The sequence below is a fragment of the Gymnoscopelus braueri genome, assembly GCF_963280865.1.
Source record: "Gymnoscopelus braueri genome assembly, chromosome: 22".
In the NCBI taxonomy this organism is placed as follows: domain Eukaryota; kingdom Metazoa; phylum Chordata; class Actinopteri; order Myctophiformes; family Myctophidae; genus Gymnoscopelus; species Gymnoscopelus braueri.
The window spans coordinates 30,766,984-30,786,982 of NC_137624.1; the positions used below are offsets into that span (position 1 = coordinate 30,766,984).

At 40.3% G+C, this 19,999-nt stretch overlaps 1 protein-coding gene across 6 annotated transcripts in view; it reads left to right on the forward strand.

Moving 5' to 3' along the window:
- Positions 1–19,999, forward strand: part of ptpn13 (protein tyrosine phosphatase non-receptor type 13) — an 87,639-nt gene that overhangs the window by 17,580 nt on the left and 50,060 nt on the right. For all 6 annotated transcript variants that reach the window (XM_080418680.1, XM_080418681.1, XM_080418682.1 and 3 more), the window contains exons 3-6: positions 4,043–4,209; positions 8,138–8,203; positions 11,419–11,604; positions 13,394–13,481. In XM_080418680.1, the coding sequence (XP_080274806.1) occupies positions 4,043–4,209; positions 8,138–8,203; positions 11,419–11,604; positions 13,394–13,481 (507 nt within the window). The remainder of the gene's footprint in view (positions 1–4,042; positions 4,210–8,137; positions 8,204–11,418; positions 11,605–13,393; positions 13,482–19,999) is intronic.

The window sequence follows — 19,999 nt, forward strand, 5'->3', positions numbered from 1 at the left end:
ATAGAGTGCTGTTGTTGGATTTATAAATTATTGATGCAAGGAACAAGTAATTGAAGCAAATAGTCATTCTAAAGATGGGAGTTTGCCCCCAAACCATGGTTGGTTGTTTTAATCACTTAATCGCTATACTTCGTCATATGTTGAACAGTGAAACTAGCCGATCTACAAGCTCGTAGATCAGCTATTTTAGCAATTTTCAAAAATGATGAAAATGTCAGAAAACGTTTGCTTATAAAGACTTTCACAGTAGAGTGGATAATATATTCCATTGCCAAAATGAGGTGTACAGCTTGTACTTTTGTCTACATTTTATTGAGACCTTTCGACATAATTTGAACATCAAAGAGCGATATATATATATTCCCCAACGCTCTGGATGTGCAGTGTGAGTTACGTTTAACAGAATGTGTGTAACCCCATCCTTTTCTTTGGAGTCGGGTCTCCTCAAAAACGTTCACGGTTTTTAAACAGGAAACATTTATTTACTTGGTAAATTCCAGCTTTTGAAAACATTATTTTGGTACCTCAAAACCCCCTTTTTCTGTTCCTCGTTCTGTCCCCGTTTCGGAGTGAAATATCAGTCAAAGAAAGGAATTTTTGCAGAGCTGCTCAAACATTCCTTTGTATATTTTTAAAACGCTCGACTGTAACCATACCACTGACTGTGGCTTCTTAGGAGGAAAAGAGAATGACTCTTGTTTCCCTGTGTATGATCCACTCCTCTCTGTGTCCGATGCCTCTTCTACAGTTATTCTTATGCATGGCTAAAGGAAAGGGACATGTGTTTTTTGTTTACTTCAGTCATCTTAACCCGTTAAGACCGGGAACGCATCTGTGTGTCATTTTTAGATTTCTTTGGCTATTCAAAAATAGCAGATCTACAAGCTTACGAGCTTGCAGATCTGCTATAAAAATCTTGAACATTTGTGCAAATCTTTGAAGATATATTTATATTTAAGGTGAATATTTGTACTCAAATATTTTTTTCCGTGGGGGGGGGGGGGGGACCGCTGTCAAATACATTTTGTAGAATCAGCCTCAGGCCTTTATGGGTTAAATTCCCATAAAGCCTTCGCAAGAAATGTATCTGCTGTGGTTCGACTCGTCTACAGTCACTGTAGTCGTGTGTGTGTGTGTGTGACTGTGTGTCACTTTACAACTAGTCTTATCATGTTGTTAATCTAGAGCTTTGGATTTTGTACATGTAGATTTACTGCACTGCATGCAGCTCAAACCATGCATACAGCAGTAACAACAATGTGTGTCAGGGTTGTGTCTGTTTTTAGAGCAGCTGGAGGTCCTGTTCATTTCAAGGACCTCCCAGTTTGATTTGTATTTAGGCCACAGACCCCCATCTGATCAAATGATTTTTGACTCTGGGACTCTGATCTACACTGTAAAATCCTCAGTGTTAATTTAACTCTGAGTTACAGACACACAAGGGTCCATTCAGTTCCTAACTATAAGTAATTTAGCTGGGGACACAATGACCCGCCTGGAACTGTGTGTGTGTGTGTGTGTGTGTGCGCGCGCTCCCCCTCCCTCCCTCCCTCTTCCTTTCCAGAATTATCTTTTCTTCTATTTTAAAAGAAAGCAAAAAGGAGTCTGAATAACTGGTGATTCAATAACAAATATACATCCAGCCAGGTTTCTAACTTTTGTATCACCCGCAGTAATGATATCTTTATTTATATAGCACCTTTCATACAGCAGCTGGAGGTGAATCAAATGAGGAGAAAACTAAAAACACACCAAAAAAACACAGAATATCTATCAGATTAATCATTGAGATAAGCAAGGCAAAATAAATAGTCTTAAGATCACGCTTAAAAATATCTACTGATTCAGCCATTCTGAAATTGACTGGCAGGGAGTTCCAGAGTTTTAAAAACTAAAAGCTGCCTCTCCATGTCTCTTAGAACTGACATCTCATCTCAGAGGATCTCAGCGACCTACTAGGTTTATACCTAGAGATCAAATCTGACATGTATTTCTGTGCATAACTATGAAGTGATATCCAAGTGAAATCTTCTATTCTAGATGTGACAGGTAGTCAATGCAGAGATCTTAGGACCGGTGTGACGTGTGCTCTGCGCTCTAGTCCTGGTGAGGACTCGAGCTGCAGCATTCTGTATTTCTGCCATTTTTTTCTTTGGCAGACCAGCTAAAAAAAGCATGGATCAGCTTTTCAGTATCAGTCTGACGGAGAAACTGCTGCACCTTAGCAATGTTTCTGGTTATATTTTGGTTATATTCATTACGAGTCTCAAAATTTCAATCTGAGTCGAGTATGACCTACTAGATCTCTGGCCTGGCTCTTGGTGTTAAGAAGAGCAAGGGTTTTTAGGTGTGCAGACAAATTTTCTCTCTGCTCTTTCTCACCAATGACCAATATCTCTGTTTTATCAAGGTTAAGTTGGAGAAAAGTCTGTGACATCCATGTATTTATATCAGTGATAACTTATAGTTATCTGGTGTTACTGAAATGCAGGGGCGGCGTTACGCGGGGGCTTCGGTGGCTATAGCCACCCATGTTTTATCCAAAGCCACCAATAAAAAAAATAATATCATTATTTGATACACGCTAGCATTAAAAAAAAACAATCTGGGGTCTAATAACATCTTTGACATCTGCAGCTTCTGGTGTTAGTTTTTCTGCGTCAATATTTCAGTACTGATTTCAGCATGATTTGACTAGCGAGATATTGTTTTGCAGGCAAAAGATTATATTAAAGGCTCATGCACGAACAGTCACACACACAGATGTACGTACATACACAGACAGACCCTCTTCTAGATGGTTAGCTCCCACAGACCCATGCACACTGTAAAAAGGGTCTTTTAGAACAGATGTGCATCAGAAAGAAACCATAAAGGAACAAAGTACCAGATCGTGTGTGTTGGCTTGAGCTTACAGCATAATCCCAATTGTTCTGCTCGGTATTGAGATCACGATTATTTAACACGATTACTCATTGGCTTTGGAAACGTGCATTTGAACCAATAGTGAATTGTCTTGAACACTTTATTGTTTGGTCACAGTAGACCACTTTAAAGACCATAGACCATTTTAATTTCAATTTATTTAAACAAATTGGTTGTATTGCCTTGTGGTGTAGACACCACAGTCTATCTTACACAATATTTGTTGCTGTTCCACGTCAGACTCGAAACCAAAGTGTTTCCAAACTGAATTGGTTTTACATTTCACGTTCATGACCGAAGGCTCTCTCCCTCATGTTGGCTTGAGCTGAACTAAATAAAAACCTGCCACAGTCTTCAGGGAGGGACAACTACAGTAAGTGCACCCGCGATCGAAAACTCCGCGAGGGTACAGATGGAACCAAATGGACCTGTTATCCATGTATTTGCACCACCTGCCCATAAGCATTTAGCCAAAATATGTTGCTTGAAGTTTAACATATTGCAACTCCGGTGGTTCTAGCCTAGTGATCTCGTGTGTGTGTGTGTGTGTGTGTGTGTGTGTGTGTGTGTGTGTGTGTGTGTGTGTGTGTGTGTGTGTGTGTGTGTGTGTGTGTGTGTGTGTGTGTGTGTGTGTGTGTGTGTGTGTGTGTGTGTGTGTGTGTGTGTGTGTGTGTGTGTGTGTGTGTGTGTGTGTGTGTGTGTGTGTGTGTGTGTGTGTGTGTGTGTGTGTGTGTGTGTGTGTGTGTTTTTCTCTTTCTCCTTTTCTTTTGACCGTTTCTTGATTAAAAAAAAAAAATTTGATTGCCAATGCGCGACCCCAACGGCACGTTCCCGCGACCCCACTTTGGGTCGCGATGCATAGTTTGAGAACCGCTGAACTAAAACAACCCTAACTAGAACTATATCAACCAATAAAACCCTATGTACTTTGTAGGGAAAGTAGCCGATCTACAAAATTATTAAAATGTTGCTATTGCGAATTTGCCGAAAAGAGGGATGCCACGTTTCAAGTGGTTAAGACAATACATTTTGTCTAGTTGTAAAGCTCAACATGATGTGCAGGATTGTGCTTCCAGTCCTGGTACTTAACTGTTTTATGTTTGTGTTCTCTCTCCAGACCCCTCGGCCCTGGGCTTCATCATCTCCCCCTGGTCCCTGCTGCTGATGCCCTCTGGAAATGTCTCCTTCACGGACGAGAACGTCACCCAGCAGGACCTGAGGGCCTTCACGGCTCCAGAGGTCCTGGAGGGGGTCGCCCTGGCCTCCCTCTCTGACATAGAGAAGGTATAGGAGCCAATTCATTGATAGAATGGTCGCTCAGAGTATATAATTGATAGTTGTAGCCCCTAGTTTACATCTAAAGTGTGTGTGTGTGTGTGTGTGTGTTTGTTTTTAAACGAACATTTGTAACTCAAATCTTTGCTTCTGGCGGGGGGGGGGTCCCTGGAACAACATATTTTGAGACTGGGGAGGGGGGGGGGGGGTTCGCATCTGCATCCCAAGGTCCCCCAAAATTATGTTTTTGGCCACGACCCCCATCAAAATATGTTGTTCCGGGGACCCCCCCCCCCAGAAGCCTAAACTTCAGTTAAAAATGTTGTTTCGAAAAATATATGTATTGAAAGATTTGCACAAAATGTTCAAGATTTTTCAAAAATAGCAAATCTACAAGCTTGTATGTTTCAAATATTTTTATTGTGAAGCACAGGATAGGATTATACATTTCTGTTCACATAACATGGATCATGGATTGCTTCCTTTTTTTTCAAAAACAAACAGACATTCAGTATACACAAAATAAACCGGTAAAATGAAAAGAATACACTCAAACTTAAACAAAAAACAAAAGGACCCCCCCGCCTCCCTCCCCCCTCCCCAGAAGTGCTGCCCCAAATTACGTGCGACACGGGTCATCCACAAGGATTAGCCTAATTCAACCTTTAAGAAAGGAGACTAAAGGATTCCAAATCTTTCCAAAATCTTTCAGTTTGTCTTTGAGTATAAATCTGATTCTTTCTAAATGTAAAGATTCTGTCATCTCGTTGAGCCAGAGTTTGATTGTGGGGGCCTCTTTTTTTCTTCCAAAATAAGAGTATAATTTTTTTTGCAGCGATAAGGCCGTATGAGAGCAGGCGCTGTTGAGTTATTTGTAATTTCTTCATCCCTTCTGACAGATCTACAAGCTTGTAGCGCTGCACTCGGTGCCGTGCTGTGATCATGTCACCAGATTAGATCCATGTCACCAGATTAGATAATGTCACCAGATTAGATAATGTCACCAGATTAGATCATGTCACCAGACTTATCTGTAGGCGAAGATCTCTGATCGTCTGGCAATGTGAGACTACACTCTTCCATGTGACTGCTTAGTAGGGCTTAAAGCTTCTGTGATTGGATTTTTGTAAAGCAACAAAGTACATTTACTAAGTAGTACAGCAGTACTTTACAAAGTACTGCACTTAAGTACAATTTTTAGGTACTTTTACTTTACTGGAGTGTTTCCAATTGTCTATACTTTTACTTCTACTCCACTACATCTTGGAGGCAAATATTGTACTTTTACTCCACTACAATTACAAGTCAGGTTAAAAAACTGCTTTTACCTGAAGGCCATTAGACCGCTGAACAAGGAACAACACATACACAAGAATTGTCATCTAAATCAGTTTTCTGAAAAAACTATTGTTGCTATATCAGTGGTTCTCAAACTTTTTCATGTCAAGGACACCCAAAATTAGATGTATTTTTCCGTGGACCCCCATCTCAAAATATTTTGTAATGGGGGACCCCCAGAAGCAAAGATTTGAGTCAAAAATGTTCACAGAAAGATATATATATTCGCACAAATGTTTGGGATTTTTCAAAAATAGCAGATCTACAAGTTCATAACTTGTATATCTGCTATTTTTTAATAGCCAAAGTATAAAATATGGATAAAGTGGTTACACAGATGCGTTCCTGGTTTGAATGGGTTAGAATAGTATGTGCAATACTGTGAAATCTTATGGGTCTAAGGTTTTATTTATAATTTATGCGGAATACTTACAGTCAATTTGAATATACCGGTCTATATATATTTTTGGAAAGTTATGAATGACAATAAAAGGAACTTGAGAACCCCAAGAGAATCAGTTTTCCACCCTTGGCCCTTTTTGGCAGTTTGCTGAGTTCTTTCAGTTTACAGATGAATTATCTATCTTTTACAATACATTTATATATTTTTCTCATAATCAGAGACTGCGGTTGAATACGTGTCATCTTTGATCAGTTCAAAAAGCATTTCTCTGTGCAAACAATTGGGACGGTGAACTATAATATGGGCCGGCTTTAAATTTCCACATTTACCGAATGCGAATGTGCCTTCGGTAGTTTGTGGGGTGCTCTCTGTTCCTGAAAGACCTTGAAGGCTACGTTGCATTCTTTGGCAATCCCTGAGTTATTCTTTCTCCTACCAAGACCTACTTACAGGGGAAGTGATTTCTCTCCCATGCACTCGGTGCAGAATGGCGAGGGAAGGAAAACGGAAAAATGTTTTGGGATTTTAACCCATTCAATCCGGAAACGCATCTGTGTCATTTTAGATTTCTTTGGGCTATTCAAAAATAGCTAGCCCAAGCGGCTAGCAGCTTGGTAACACGCTATGAGCTACAAAAAATGTTGTGCAAATCTTTGAATATATATATATACATTTTTTAAAGCGAACATTTTTAACTCAAATCTTTGCTTCTGAGGATTCTACAAATGTCTTCTAAATCCTAATTATTATTTTTTTAAACTTATGTTGTTGCTATAATATCAGTGGTTCTCAAACTTTTTCATGTCAAGGACCCCCAAAATGATATTTATTTGGCCGCGGACCCCCATCTCAAAATATGAGGTTCCAGGAACCCCCAGAAGCAAAGATTTGAGTTACAAATGTTGGCTTTAAAAATATATTCAAAGATTTGCACAAAGTTTCGAGATTTTTCAAAAATAGCTGATCTACACTACACGTTCATATAGCGCGGCACTCGGTGCCACACTATGAGCTTGTACATGTGCTATTTTTGAATGACCAAAGTATAAAATAATGACTAAAGTGGTTAAAATCTAAAATGGGTTAAGAGAAAAGGTCTGCTTTCAGCTCTCTGAAGCAGATTGAATTGGACGTTCCTTACAATCACAAAAGAGCTTTAAGATGAGACCCATGTTACTTCATCAGCTACGTTAAGGTTCAGAATGGTGTTGCATCACCTACCCCCTAATTTTGTCACCAACTTGACATGCTGACCCCAATCAGCATCAACGTCCAACTAGGGCCGTCACCATTACAAATGGAAGTTGACGATTAATTGTCACACAAAAGGACGATTTAACGATTTTAGTAGTTTTTGGCGTTGAATATTGGAACATATGGAATGCAATTTGTATTTCTGTTTCATAATCACACATTGCACAGGGCAATGGAACATAGATATACAAATAAATTACTGACGCATCTAATAATCTTATAAAATGTTTTTTAAATAGCGGAAATAGCTGATCTACAAGCTTACAACATGTCACAAAGCAGCCTGATCTCCAGAGATCTCCGTAACATTGCACGGATCCAGTGCACTTCATTCCGTGGATAGTCGCCTAGAAACCCCGAAATTGCGTGCATATGTACGGTGAGTCCCACGGTGGGCGTAATCAGTCGCAAGCAGTCCCCACAACAAAATTTACGATTCTGTGCCTATCGGTACATAACTCAAACGGCGCTAAGTAGGCACAGGCGAACGTCACACCGTTCAGGACGGCAACTCGGTCGCCTTAGCTCCCTCGGTGGTCCTTCACGGGGTGACAGTTCGCCTGTGACTGCGCGCCTCCGTCATGGTTTAGTCACAATGGGGGAGATGCAAGGCGGCTATGCACGGAATTTCGGGTTTTTCCGTGTCTATTCACGGAATTTCAAAAACTTCAAAAACGTTCAAAGAGAACGTTTCCTCTGGAGATCGGGTTGCACAAAGTGACGTGTTGTAACCTTGGAGATCAGCTATTTCTGCTATTTTTTGGAAAACCTTTGAAAATGTATGAAATTTTTTCAACATGGAAACGCTTATGACGATTATGCAAAATAATTGCAATTATCTCAAATAATTGCGATTAGGCGATTATGTAATAATTGTGACAGGCCTACATCCAACTGATCTTATGGTGCTTGTTTAACCCCAACTGGTGTTCATTTTCACAGATGCACATGTACTCTCTGGGGATGACTCTGTTCTGGGGAGCCGACTACCAGATCCCTCAAAGCCAGGTACAGTAGATCCACTACAGCAGATCAACCTGTCCTGATATAACACCCATAAGCCGTTACATTATATAATGATATATGTAATGCCTGCGTGATTTTACCGAGCATTACGGGTGGAGAGATAACTTGTACAGTGTGTTCTGGTTATTAATCCTTGTGTAATGGTGAGGCGATGATGAGGGCAATTTACAACGGCTGACAAAATAAGATGTTTCATCATTACATAATTGTAAAATCTTGATTTTCGATTATTGTCTTCGCCAGGCCGAAAGGCATGGCGAGAGAGTATGTTTTACCCTCCGTCCGTCTGTCCGTCCGTGTGTGTGTGTGTGTCCTGTCCGTGTTTTAGCAGCTAATCTCTGGCACCGTTGCCCCGGTCGCTGCGAAACTGTGCACACACACTCCCTGGATGCCAATTCAGAACCTCTGCCTCAACTTTTTCACATGGGCCTGTTATAGCGCCACCTGGAGGCCGATTTGTGCAAAACCCATTTTCTTTACATTACTCCTACAGATTCTATCCAAATGTCATGCAAATCGGTACACAGTATCTCTATAGTCATGTGATCAACACGGATCTGTCCGATTTCCCATAGTCCATCCTCATTGCCTTAAGGTTCGCTTCCAAAATTTGCAGGATTGGTCCGTTTTGAACAAAATGCCTCAAATCATGAACGCAGCTTGCGATTTTCGTGAAATTTCACAAACACATTCCCACTAGGCCAAGGAAGAAATGCCACCCTTTTTCACATTGGCCTGTTATAGCGCCACCAGCAGGTCTAATTTAGCAAAACACATTTTTGGAACAAAATGCCTCAAATCATGAATGCAAGGTCCGATTGCCGTGAATGACCTAAGAATAAATGCCACCCTTTTCACATTGGCCTATTATAGCGCCACCAGGAGGCCACAATAACGTACCTGACCTGGCGGAGACCTGTGCTCCAAGGAGCACTTTTTCTAGTTTTTTTATATATCGTGCAACCCAGATAAAAATATTTAGATAAAAAACCCAAATACATGATGCCCATCCAGGTCTGTCCAGGTCCTAGCTAAGCCAGCTAGCATCTGTACCAGTCTCTGGTTGTGTTTATTAGTATTATAAATATGTTAATTCTTAGCATTTTTCAGACTGGTGACAGTGTTGACGGGCTATGAGTTTCTACCTTGCAAGTTTTGGCCCCATTTCTCCTTGTGTATCTATCTACAAGCAACACAAAAATGTCAGCCAAATCACAAATCATCATGGGACTCCTGAATGAGATTATAGTATGCTAAATCTAAAGGTAAATTTGTCAAACCACCCTGAAAATGTCAGTGCTTTTCATTTCAACCCTTTTTTCAGTTGAAAATACATTGTTTGACATAAGCTTTGGGGCGGCCATGGCTGAGCTGAGCCGGTTCGATCCTCTGCTCACCCAGTTTGTGTCAAAAGCTGAATTCCAATACCCCAAATCTCCGAGCAAAAAGAGGGACGGGTCAGGATTCCATTCATAGTTTGCGCATCATGGCGATTCATTCACTATTTCAGGGATAAATGGCTTTGCACAACAATGTTAACTATAAAGGAACATTGAGGAATTGTCTATTCTTCTATTCTATACCTGCATATTATTCTATGCATGTATATTTTCATCCACGGCTCATGGTTCCAGTGATCCAGCTGTGTGACACGTCATAAGTGATCGTGGAATTTGCCGTCGTTTTCAAAATGACGCTTGAGTGCATTCCGATCCTATGAGGCCAACCGGTCGACCACTCCGTCCTCGCATTTAATCCTCTCCTCCTCGCAGGGGCGGGGCTTAGGCGGTAGGTGCAAGTGGGGGACTCGAGGAGAGTAAACCGAGTGTGAATTTGGAATTCAGCTAAAGTGTTCCTAAACACGGCACTTAAAGGGGAATTTTGGACTAAAGTTTTCTTACCTTTTCTATGACGTTATGATATCTTAGGATGAATGGTACAGTAGAAACATTTCATAACTCCACCCCTGAGCCACCACAGCTTAAAAGGTGCGCGGATAGGCCTTAGGTTAGATCACATATTTTAATAGCTTTTTTTTTCTTTTTTTTTGGTGAGATCTGACGTTCATAGTAACAGAACACTGTCCCAAAAAAAAAAAAAAAAAAAAAAAAACAGAAGTCTCGCTAGACGAGATTGAAATCTCGAGATTTCAATCTCGTCTAGCGAGACTTCTGTTTTTTTTTTTTTTTTTTTTTTTGGTTGCATAGTGTTCTGTCACTATGAACGTCAGATCTCACCAAAAAAATAATTAAAAAAAGCTATTAAAATATGTGATCTAACCTAAGGCCTATCCGCGCACCTTTTAAGCTGTGGCGGCTCAGGGGTGGAGTTATGACATTTTTCTACTGTACCATTCATCCTAAGATATCATAACGTCATAGAAAAGGTAAGAAAACTTTAGTCCAAAATTCTCCTTTAACCCCTAACTGCTCCCTGGGCGTTGTTAAAAATAGTCTGCTGCGTGGCGCCCGCTGGCCTAGCGGTCCAGGCGCATACCACATACGCTGGTAAACCAGCTTGACAGCGTGTCGCGGGTTCGACTCCCGATTCCAACGACCTTTGCTGTGTGTCACCCCCCCCCAGCTCTCTCCCCATTTCCTGTCAGCCTACTGTCCTGTCAAATAAAGGCATAAAAAGCCCTGCTGCTATTAATTAGGGTGGCTAAATGCAGAGGATGAATTTCAGCTTTGTGCAAATGTATTTGACAGAAATTCCCATAACTAAACAGGGCACAATTATTATTATATTGAATAGAGATATGCATGCACATTGTTACATGTACAAACTCAATTCAACCTTACAAACATTACAAAGTTACAGGTGTAAAATGGTGGATGAAATTCTTTCTCATACAAGCTCTGTGGTTAAAGAATGGAGAAAGAAGCAAGGGAAACAAGCAAGGGATAGCAAGAAGTCGGATAGCAAGAAGACCCATTGTCAATTATACATTGTGTGAAATATATATAACTTGATACATGGTCAAAATAGAAATAAAATGGGGCAGAAATGCTTCTTGTGCGAGTAGAGAAACATTTGCAACAGATATAAATAGCAGCAGGTATAGAATCACAGTCTCTTGTGCAGCAGGAGAGAGACATCACTTAGCAGCAGATATCAAACATTTTAAGTGTACTGTATATGTAAGTGATAGTGTATTGATGATTGTGATGTTTTTTTTCTTTTCATGCACAATGCAGCCTATGAAACTAGGTGAGCATCTGAACAGCCTCCTACTCAACATGTGTGACGATGTGACGTTGAGTCGGATGTCGGTGCGTACCGTTCTGGACGTCTGCAGCAAGCACATCAGAAACTCCAGCTGTGAACCCCCTTTCACCTACGTCCGGAAACTGGTTCGTCTGGTACTGGGCAGCCTTTCCCAGGTACAATGCATATACCATTTTGTACTGTGCATGTATTTAGTATGTACGTATAATAATTAATTGTATATTGACCCATTAACTCATTGACTGCCAGTTAAAACATTGTCTACCGTTCCTTTGCCAGCGAAAACGGCAATTTTACTGTACCTCAAAATCATGGAATATTCTCCGTCAACTCCTTCCTCATGGAGACCGGCTCATTACACACACAGGGGTCCGGCAGAATCGGGGGGGAGGGGGGGGAATTGGTTGGTCGCAATCCTCCATTCCAGCGCTATGGCCGTTTGAATGTGGCTTGTTTTTTGAAAAACACTGGATCAGGCCCCAAAAAACATTTAGGATTGAGAAAGATTTTCACAGATTTTCACGATAAAAAAAAAATAGATCTACAAGCTCATTGCGCGGCACTCGGTGCCGTGCTATGAGCTTGTATATCTGAAATTTTTTTGAATGGTCAAAGAAATCTAAAACGACACGGATGCTTTCCCGGTCTTAATGGGTTAATAATTAATAGTAATCTGAAGCCAATGGATCGGGAATCGGCTAATCACATTATATGAATGCTTAATTGCGAACGCAGCGGAAGGAGGCGCGCCGCAAGTGGAGCTTACTATGAAACCGTGCTCGGGTTGTGTCTCTGTATCTCTGTGTGCACTGCCTGTGTGCAGCTCCTCTGAGATAAGTAAATGTCCAATATAGACGTACCATACATCAAATGAAAGGTCTTTGAAAACTGAACACACCTGTCAAGGTTGCGTTTAAGCCCGCCCCTTCCCCCGGAAGCCACGCCCCGGAGAAGGCTCCTAAAAACTCCCCATTGAAACCCCATGTTAAATGAAAAGTGCCCGAATCGCTCCGAAACTTTTTCTAAGTGGGGGTCTACGAACAAATACTTCGGGCTCGGATTTTGGCTCCGCCCCCCGGAAGTGGGTGAAACAGGCACTTCAAACACTTTGTTGAATTGTTCAAAAACATTCAAAGTTTTTTTTTTGTGAATTTGTATTTTTCTAAGATGCTCCTTTTAACGCAGATTTAAAAAAAAAATTATTTTCATTTTTGTATTGCTTACTTTTTTTTAAAATATTTTTTTTTCTTTTTTTTTTTTCGTTCGCTTACCGCGTTCGCGCGTCTTACTTGTTTATACTACATCGTACTGATGAAAGAAGAAATGAGGCTTAATTCAGTTGTTACGCAGGTTCCCATTAAGCACTCAATCTCATACCGTCTCTGAAAGTTACCATATCTGATTTATTTGGCTATTCAAAAATAGCAGATCTACAAGCTCATAGCGCGGCACCGAGTGCCGCGCTATGAGCTTGCAGATCTGCTATTTTTGAAAAATCTTGAATTATTATTTTTTTGATTTTTTTTTCAAAAAACTGTTAAGATTTAGAATTTTTTTCAGAATCGCCTCAGGTCTTAAAGGGTTAAGCTGGTGTGTTGCTCAGGTTTCTGTGCCACGCTGCACGGCATTATCTCAGTAAAGTAGTTTTCAGTGGAGGAGGTCAAACAACCTTTATCTGTCCCATCAAAGCACAATAGGCATATGACAGCACGTATATGAATTCATTTTTCGTAATAGATCATGTCTCAAAACAACCACAACTAAAGACATGATCTCCCCCTCAAGCTAGAAGAGGAAGAATGAGATCCTTAACCGTAGCTTTTGTCAGTATTCTTTCTCCCTTGTTTCCGTCTCTATTCTTCTCTGACCTTTTTGTACTCTGCCTCTTTTATACTCTCTCTCCCACCTCACTTCGTCTTCATTTTTGTCCCCCTTCGTTCTCAGCTGGATGGCCTGCTGACTGACAGAGAGTCTCTGCCAGAGCGAAGTAAGGAGATTCGAGAGAGGCTGCGGGGCAAAGGACTTCCTTCGGGTAAGTCGAGTGCAGCTGACATAACCTTACAATAAAGCCCTTACTGAAACACACTGAAGTGGGTATATTCTCTATTTTCTATTAAAATCCTAAAAGAAATCGGAAAAAAATATTTAAAAAAAAAAAATCACGATTTTTCAAAAATAGCAGATCTACAAGCTCGTAGCGCGGCACTCGGTGCCGCGCTATGAGCTTGTATATCTGCTATTTTTGAATAGCCAAAGAAATCTAAAGTGACACAGATGCGTTCTAGGTCTAAATGGGTTAAGAAGCCATGTTGCAAAGGCTCCCTCTTGGTGTTTTTCAAAACTTTTTGTCTCCTAGAGCAAGGGTTCCCAAACTTTTAAGGCTACGACCCCCCCCCCCCCCTGAACTGGGGACCCCCCACCCTGACAAGCACTTGGAATTGTTACATTTTACATTGTTACATGTTACATTACATTTAGTTTGACTCAGTTCCACAGATAGATATTGAGAAAATAGCCGAACTACAAGCTCACATCATCTTGCACTGCGAGGCGTTGTGAGCTTTCTTACGTAATAATAGCCAATTTGGTTTTAAAAAGGTCTTAAAAGTCATTCAATTGTAACTTTAGAAATGTGCAGTGTGGCTGTATACACTTGTAATGTATGTTGGTTTGTTTACTGTTGAGTGAGAAAACAATGTTGCACATTAAGCTAATTATCTGGGGACCCCCCCCCCCCCCCCAAATAATTTTGAGACCCCCAGTTTGGGAACCGGTGTCCTAGAGCAGGGCTGCACAATGGACAGAGAAATGCATACAAAATAAAACTAAAATAAAAATGTTCACCCGCATAAACGTTTCCATTGTTAGATATGATTTATTATGGAACCGTATCATTGTCTATACCTGTAGGGTTGGTAGATAAAAGTGGAACCTGATCAGGAGAGTTAAGCAACTACATTGCCTTGGGGTGTTTCGTATTGAATGAAATATTGCAAAAATTGATTAATCTTTTCAGCAATAAATTAGCAATCAATCTGTGTCATCCACACACACCCAGCTCTCAAGAGTATAATGTCTTGGCACCCTGCTTGGGGAGGGAAATGGTTAACCTCTCCCGGTTGATTTTCCAAAACTCCACTGATCGTGGCCATTAGCGCAAGTGAAGTGCAGTGGGCATCATGCTTTTTTTTTGGTAACGGGCAGCTTTTTTTTCGGTGTAGAATATACACCATACACCTGATGAAAGAGAGCCTGCGTGGGCTTTATTCTGTTAGAGCAATGTATCACATTTCAACTGCAAATGGTCTGTTTTACGGTCTGAGTGATGAGCGGTAGGACTTATAGTGCATTCAAGACAGCTATCCACAAGTTTCCTAGAGTGTTGCGCGCATCACTTCCTGTCGATTTGATCCCTGATACCTGATCAAATTGTCAGGAAAGTGATGCCCACAACCCCCTAGGAAACTTGTGGATAGGATAACTCTTTACTGAACATATAGCCTGATCCTGATGTACGTAGGTACATGTCAAATATTTATCGCTCAGTCAGAGTGTGTCATTTTCTAAGATTTGATTTTAGTCGAGCTCTTTGCATGTTAACCCATTCAATCCGGGAACGCATCCGTGTTATTTTAGATTTGTTTTGGCTATTCAAAAATAGCAGATATACAAGCTCATAACTCGGCATCGAGTGCCGCGCTATGAGCTTGTAGATCTGCTGTTACATCTGCTATTTCTGCCGTAACAATAATCAAAATCTACAAAGTAACTAGTAACTAAAGTTTTCAAATATTTCTAGTAGAGTGAAAGTATAATATTTGCCTCTGAGATGTAGAGTAGTAAATTTGAAATACTCAAGTGAAGTAAAAATGCCTCAAAATTGTACCTCAGTACTAACGGTACTTGAGTAAATTAGTACTTAGTTACTTTACACCACTGTAAGTATGCACAAGGGAGGAAGTAATTGAGACTATCGTTACAGTAGTTTAGTGTTTCACCAGGTTCAACTAACTCTAACCCTAGCACTGCCTCTGATCAGATCAATGTACAACAGGGTTTGTAAAGCCGTCTTAAATCCGGAGGGAGCAGGAACCCTCTTGGAAATGTTGTATTTTGTTGTTAACTCATTCAGTGCCTGACTTATTTCTGGCAGTTTGGCTCTGAGTGCCAGAGCCAAAATTCATTGAAAAAAAAAAGTGCTTAGGAGCCCAGATACCGCCTTTTTCAGTAAGAAGTTAAACGAGAAGTGAATGGAGCAGAACATTTTCAAATCATCATATCTTGGGTTCTGAACATTTTTTTTCTCTAAAATAAATAAATAAATAAAATAAAAGATTTTTTCTTTTTTTTGGGACGTCTTAGACGTCCAGTGGCACTGAATGAGTTAAGGTTAACCACTTAAATCCTATACACTTTGTTGATCGTAGTCCCCAGGGGTCTTTACTGGACCCCCTCCTCCCCTCTACACCAAATTTCTTTGCCAAAAATAGGCGATCTACAAGCTTACAACACGTTGCAACGTGTTGTAGATCGGCTATTTTTGTCGAATGTTCGCCCCCAGTGTAGGTACACTAGGGCAGTGTTGATTTTGACAGCAAATTTTGATTTACTTTTAGTCATAGTCTTTTGACTATTTAGTTTCAGTCACATTTTAGTCATCTGAAAAGTTGTAGTTTTTGTCAAGTTTTAGTCTACTAAATATCATAAGATTATAGTCGACTAAATATACAGTTGATTTAGTCGACTAAAATGTATTTTGGCTGGCCTTGGTGGTGTCGTAATGGCAGATTTTACACTTGGTTGCATGCTGAAAATAGCAGATCTACAAGCTCGTTGTGAGCTTGTCGATGTGCTATTTTCAGAGCGCAACACCCGAGCGCAACCAAACATAAAATGACATTTTAGTCTGGTTTTTATTTGTTGACGAAATTGTCAATAGTTTTTATTTAGTTTTCGTCAATGAAAAAAAGGTAGTTGACGAACATTTTTTGTCATAGTTTTAGTCGACGAAATCAACACTGCGTCCATGTGGTTAAGCTAGAGAGACTACAAAAGTAATGAGAAGTTACTGCTTTCCACTTGTGTGAACAGGTTACAGGGGGTGTGGTGGCAAACATCAGGGCCCATTTTTCACAGATCAACATGAGCAGCTTTAGTTTAGTAAACAGGATTAGAAGTGTTTGGGATCCTAATACAAGTTACGTTGCTATAGACCATTACTTCTGAGCTGTGAAACAAGAACAGTGTTGTGTGTTGTGCGTCGCGTCCCGTGACAGAAATAACATTTTCTTCTGTTGAGGATAAATCAGGCGTTTAGCTAGGATACAGACCAGGAACATTGTACATGATTGCTAGTACGCTATCTTGGCGTTTTGTCGATGTCAGCACCCAGGGAGAAGCTCTGGCAGACTATAGCGTGGGCCTGTGGACAAGTCAGAACATTACAGAGGGAGTTTTGAAGATAATGCTTCTGTTTGACTCGCCTATTGTTCAGCTAAATTCTGGCCTGGTTTGGTGCTACAGTACCAATGGGTCCGTTTTTTTTTTTTCATGCAATCTGAATGGTTCTTACTTTAGGGTGGAAAAGATACTCACATTGTTTTCTTACCTATTCAATGTAGAAAAACTCTGTTACAAGCAAAAGTTCCGGAATTCAACATTTACCTAAGTAAAAGTACAAAAGTATTGGTATCAAAATGTACTTAAAGTACAAAAAGTAGAAAGTACTCGTCACACAGAATGGCCCATTTCGCAACTTTTCAAATGTATAAAAATCTTTTGAAAATAGCAGATCTACAAGCTCACAATGCGTGTGAGCTTGTAGATCGGCTATTTTCAAATGGCCAAAATGTGTATATAGGGCTCAAGTGGTTAATGTATGTTGATAATTATCCAAATCTACAAAGTAACTTGTAACTAAAGTTTTCAAATAATTGTAGTGGAGTAAAAGTACTGAAAATTGGAAATACTCCAGTACTTGAGTAAATGTACTTAGTAACTTTACACCACTGGTGAGCTGTAGTTTCAGAATTGGTTTATGTATCTATAATTCATGTATTCAGGAATAAGTCGTTGATTCATGCATCTCAATGGCTCTGGAAAATCTCTGCCAGCCTATGTTGTAAAATGGCATATTTTGACAAGTTTTGGCAGACATGTTGCAGCGCTGAGAAACTGAGCTCTTGCCACACCGAACATTGTTATCGTTATATCAAATATTTACATGTCCGTCTCACAATAGACCGTTCCAGCCCAAGGTGTTTGGGTTTCACCAAACAAAACCTCTTGTTTCAGTTGAAAACCATTACCGCAAACCCCAGCCAGCAAGATTTGGCACAAATATATTTACCCAGCGTTTGCTGAGAAAGGCTTTTGTGCCAAAACGCATGATGTTAACCTGTATGCTGCCCGTGCCAGCTAAATAAAAGTGCCTCAGGGTGGGGTTACGCCGAACTTTAATTCTGCCTATGCGGCGGATTCTGCCAATGCTTTTCAATGGGAACGGAGCGGTTTGTTGCCATTCGCGTATTTCCGCGATAGAAAAACGCTAATTTCCCATTGAAAAGCATTGGCAGAATCCGCTGCCATAGGCAGAATTAAAGTTCGCTGTGACCGCACCCTTAAGGATATTTCAGTGAGTGCTGGTATTCTCCTTGATTGTAAAATGATTATTTTCTCTAGACCTTTGCACCCGGTAAGAAATTATCAAATTAAATTTAAAGAAAGTAGTTGTGTTCGCATTCTCTTGCCTCTTTGTACATTTTACCACGCTGGCTGTGAGGCCTTCCTAAACTCAGTCCTGACATCTCCTTCTAGCCAGTGGTAGAAAAAGTACTCAAATGCTTCACTTAAGTAAAAGTATCAATACTGCAATGTAGAAGTACTCGGTTACAAGTAAAAGTCAGGAATTCAAGATTTACTTAAAAGTACAAAAGTATTGGTATCAAAATGTACTTGAAATTTGAAAATGGCAGATCTACAAGCTCACAACGTGTCGCGACACGTTGTGAGCTTGTAGATCGGCTATTTTCAAATAGCCAAGGTATAAAATAGGGCTAAAGTGGTTAATGTATGTTTTATAATGTAATAATTTATATCTGCAAAGTAACTAATAAAAGTACAATATTTGCCTCTGAGGTGTAGTGGAGTAAAAGTAAAAATACCTCAAATCTTTACTTAAGTACAGTACTTGAGTAAATGTACTTAGTTACTTTACACCACTGCATCTAGCTCAGAGCGAGGAGAAAAAAAAATCGGGGGCGGGATATTCTGGACTGTCTGACTTGAAAAAAAGAAACTGAAACTAGACATGAAGCACCACACAGCAACCCAGAGTGGGATTTAATTTAGGAAAATATGACCAAATCTTCCCAGTGGTTTTCGAGAGAACTCTTGGATATTTCTCTCAGGCAATGGGAGAAGGAGAGCAGAACACAAACATGGCCGTCGTTCTGGTTATGTAAGCGGCCCGGCATGGCATTGATTACAGATATACATATTTTGGAATCACCAGTTGAAGCTGCTGGTCTGCTGTTTGTATCAGTCAGTGCTTTGTTTTCCAGGTTGAGCACCAGCCAGCCCTAGGGAAAGTACATGCAAAGAGAGTATTACTCAGTTCTGAAGTGTCTTTCTTTCCTTCCCAAGGAGTGGTTCTTCTCACTTAGTAGTTCAGTGGCTCCAAGCTTTAACCCATTTAGACTGGGGAAGCATCTGTGTCATTTTAAGATTTCTTTGGCTATTCAAAAATAGCAGATATACAAGCTTGTAGATTCTGGGGGAGTCCCTGGAACTAAATATTTTGAGATGGGGGGTCTGTGGCCAAATACACATAATGTTGGGGGTCCTTGACATGGAAAAAGTTTGAGAACCACCACCAGATATAGAAACAAAGTTTTTAAAAAAAAAGACTATTAGGATTTAGAAGACATTTGTAGAATACCCCAGAAGCAAATATTTGAGTTAAAAATGTTTGCTTAAAACATATATTTATTCAAAGATTTGCACACATTTTCACGAAAAAATAAATAAATTGCAGATCTACAAGCTCATAGCGCGGCACTCGGACCCGCGCTATGAGCTTGTATATCTGCTATTTTTGAATAGCCAAAACAATCTAAAAATGACACAGATGCGGTCCCGGTCTCAATGGGCTAATTGTCGCTGGGAGAATTATGTCTTTGTTTCTTCTGTTCGTGCTAGATGTTTTATGCCTCATTGCTACATCTGTCCTGCTTAAGGACAGCAACGTCACAATGCTAATGGTTGTCAAACGTCTGGCAACAATTCAGTCAAAACAGTCGAAAACTGAAATTTAGGTCAGACGTTTTGTTCCGTAACATTTTATTTTTCTGTTTCAATCTATTCCTTCCTGGTCTGTTTCCACTGAGTTCCTGGAAGAGTGAATTTCTTTGATGTCGTGTACATAAAGAACTGACGTGCTTTGTTCTGTAGATTAAAGGACCACGTGCAATGTTTTACAAGCGTCTACCTCCATTCATGAGTCTCTCGCACTCTCGTGGTCTCTCTTCATTTATATCTGTCTCAAGCTTT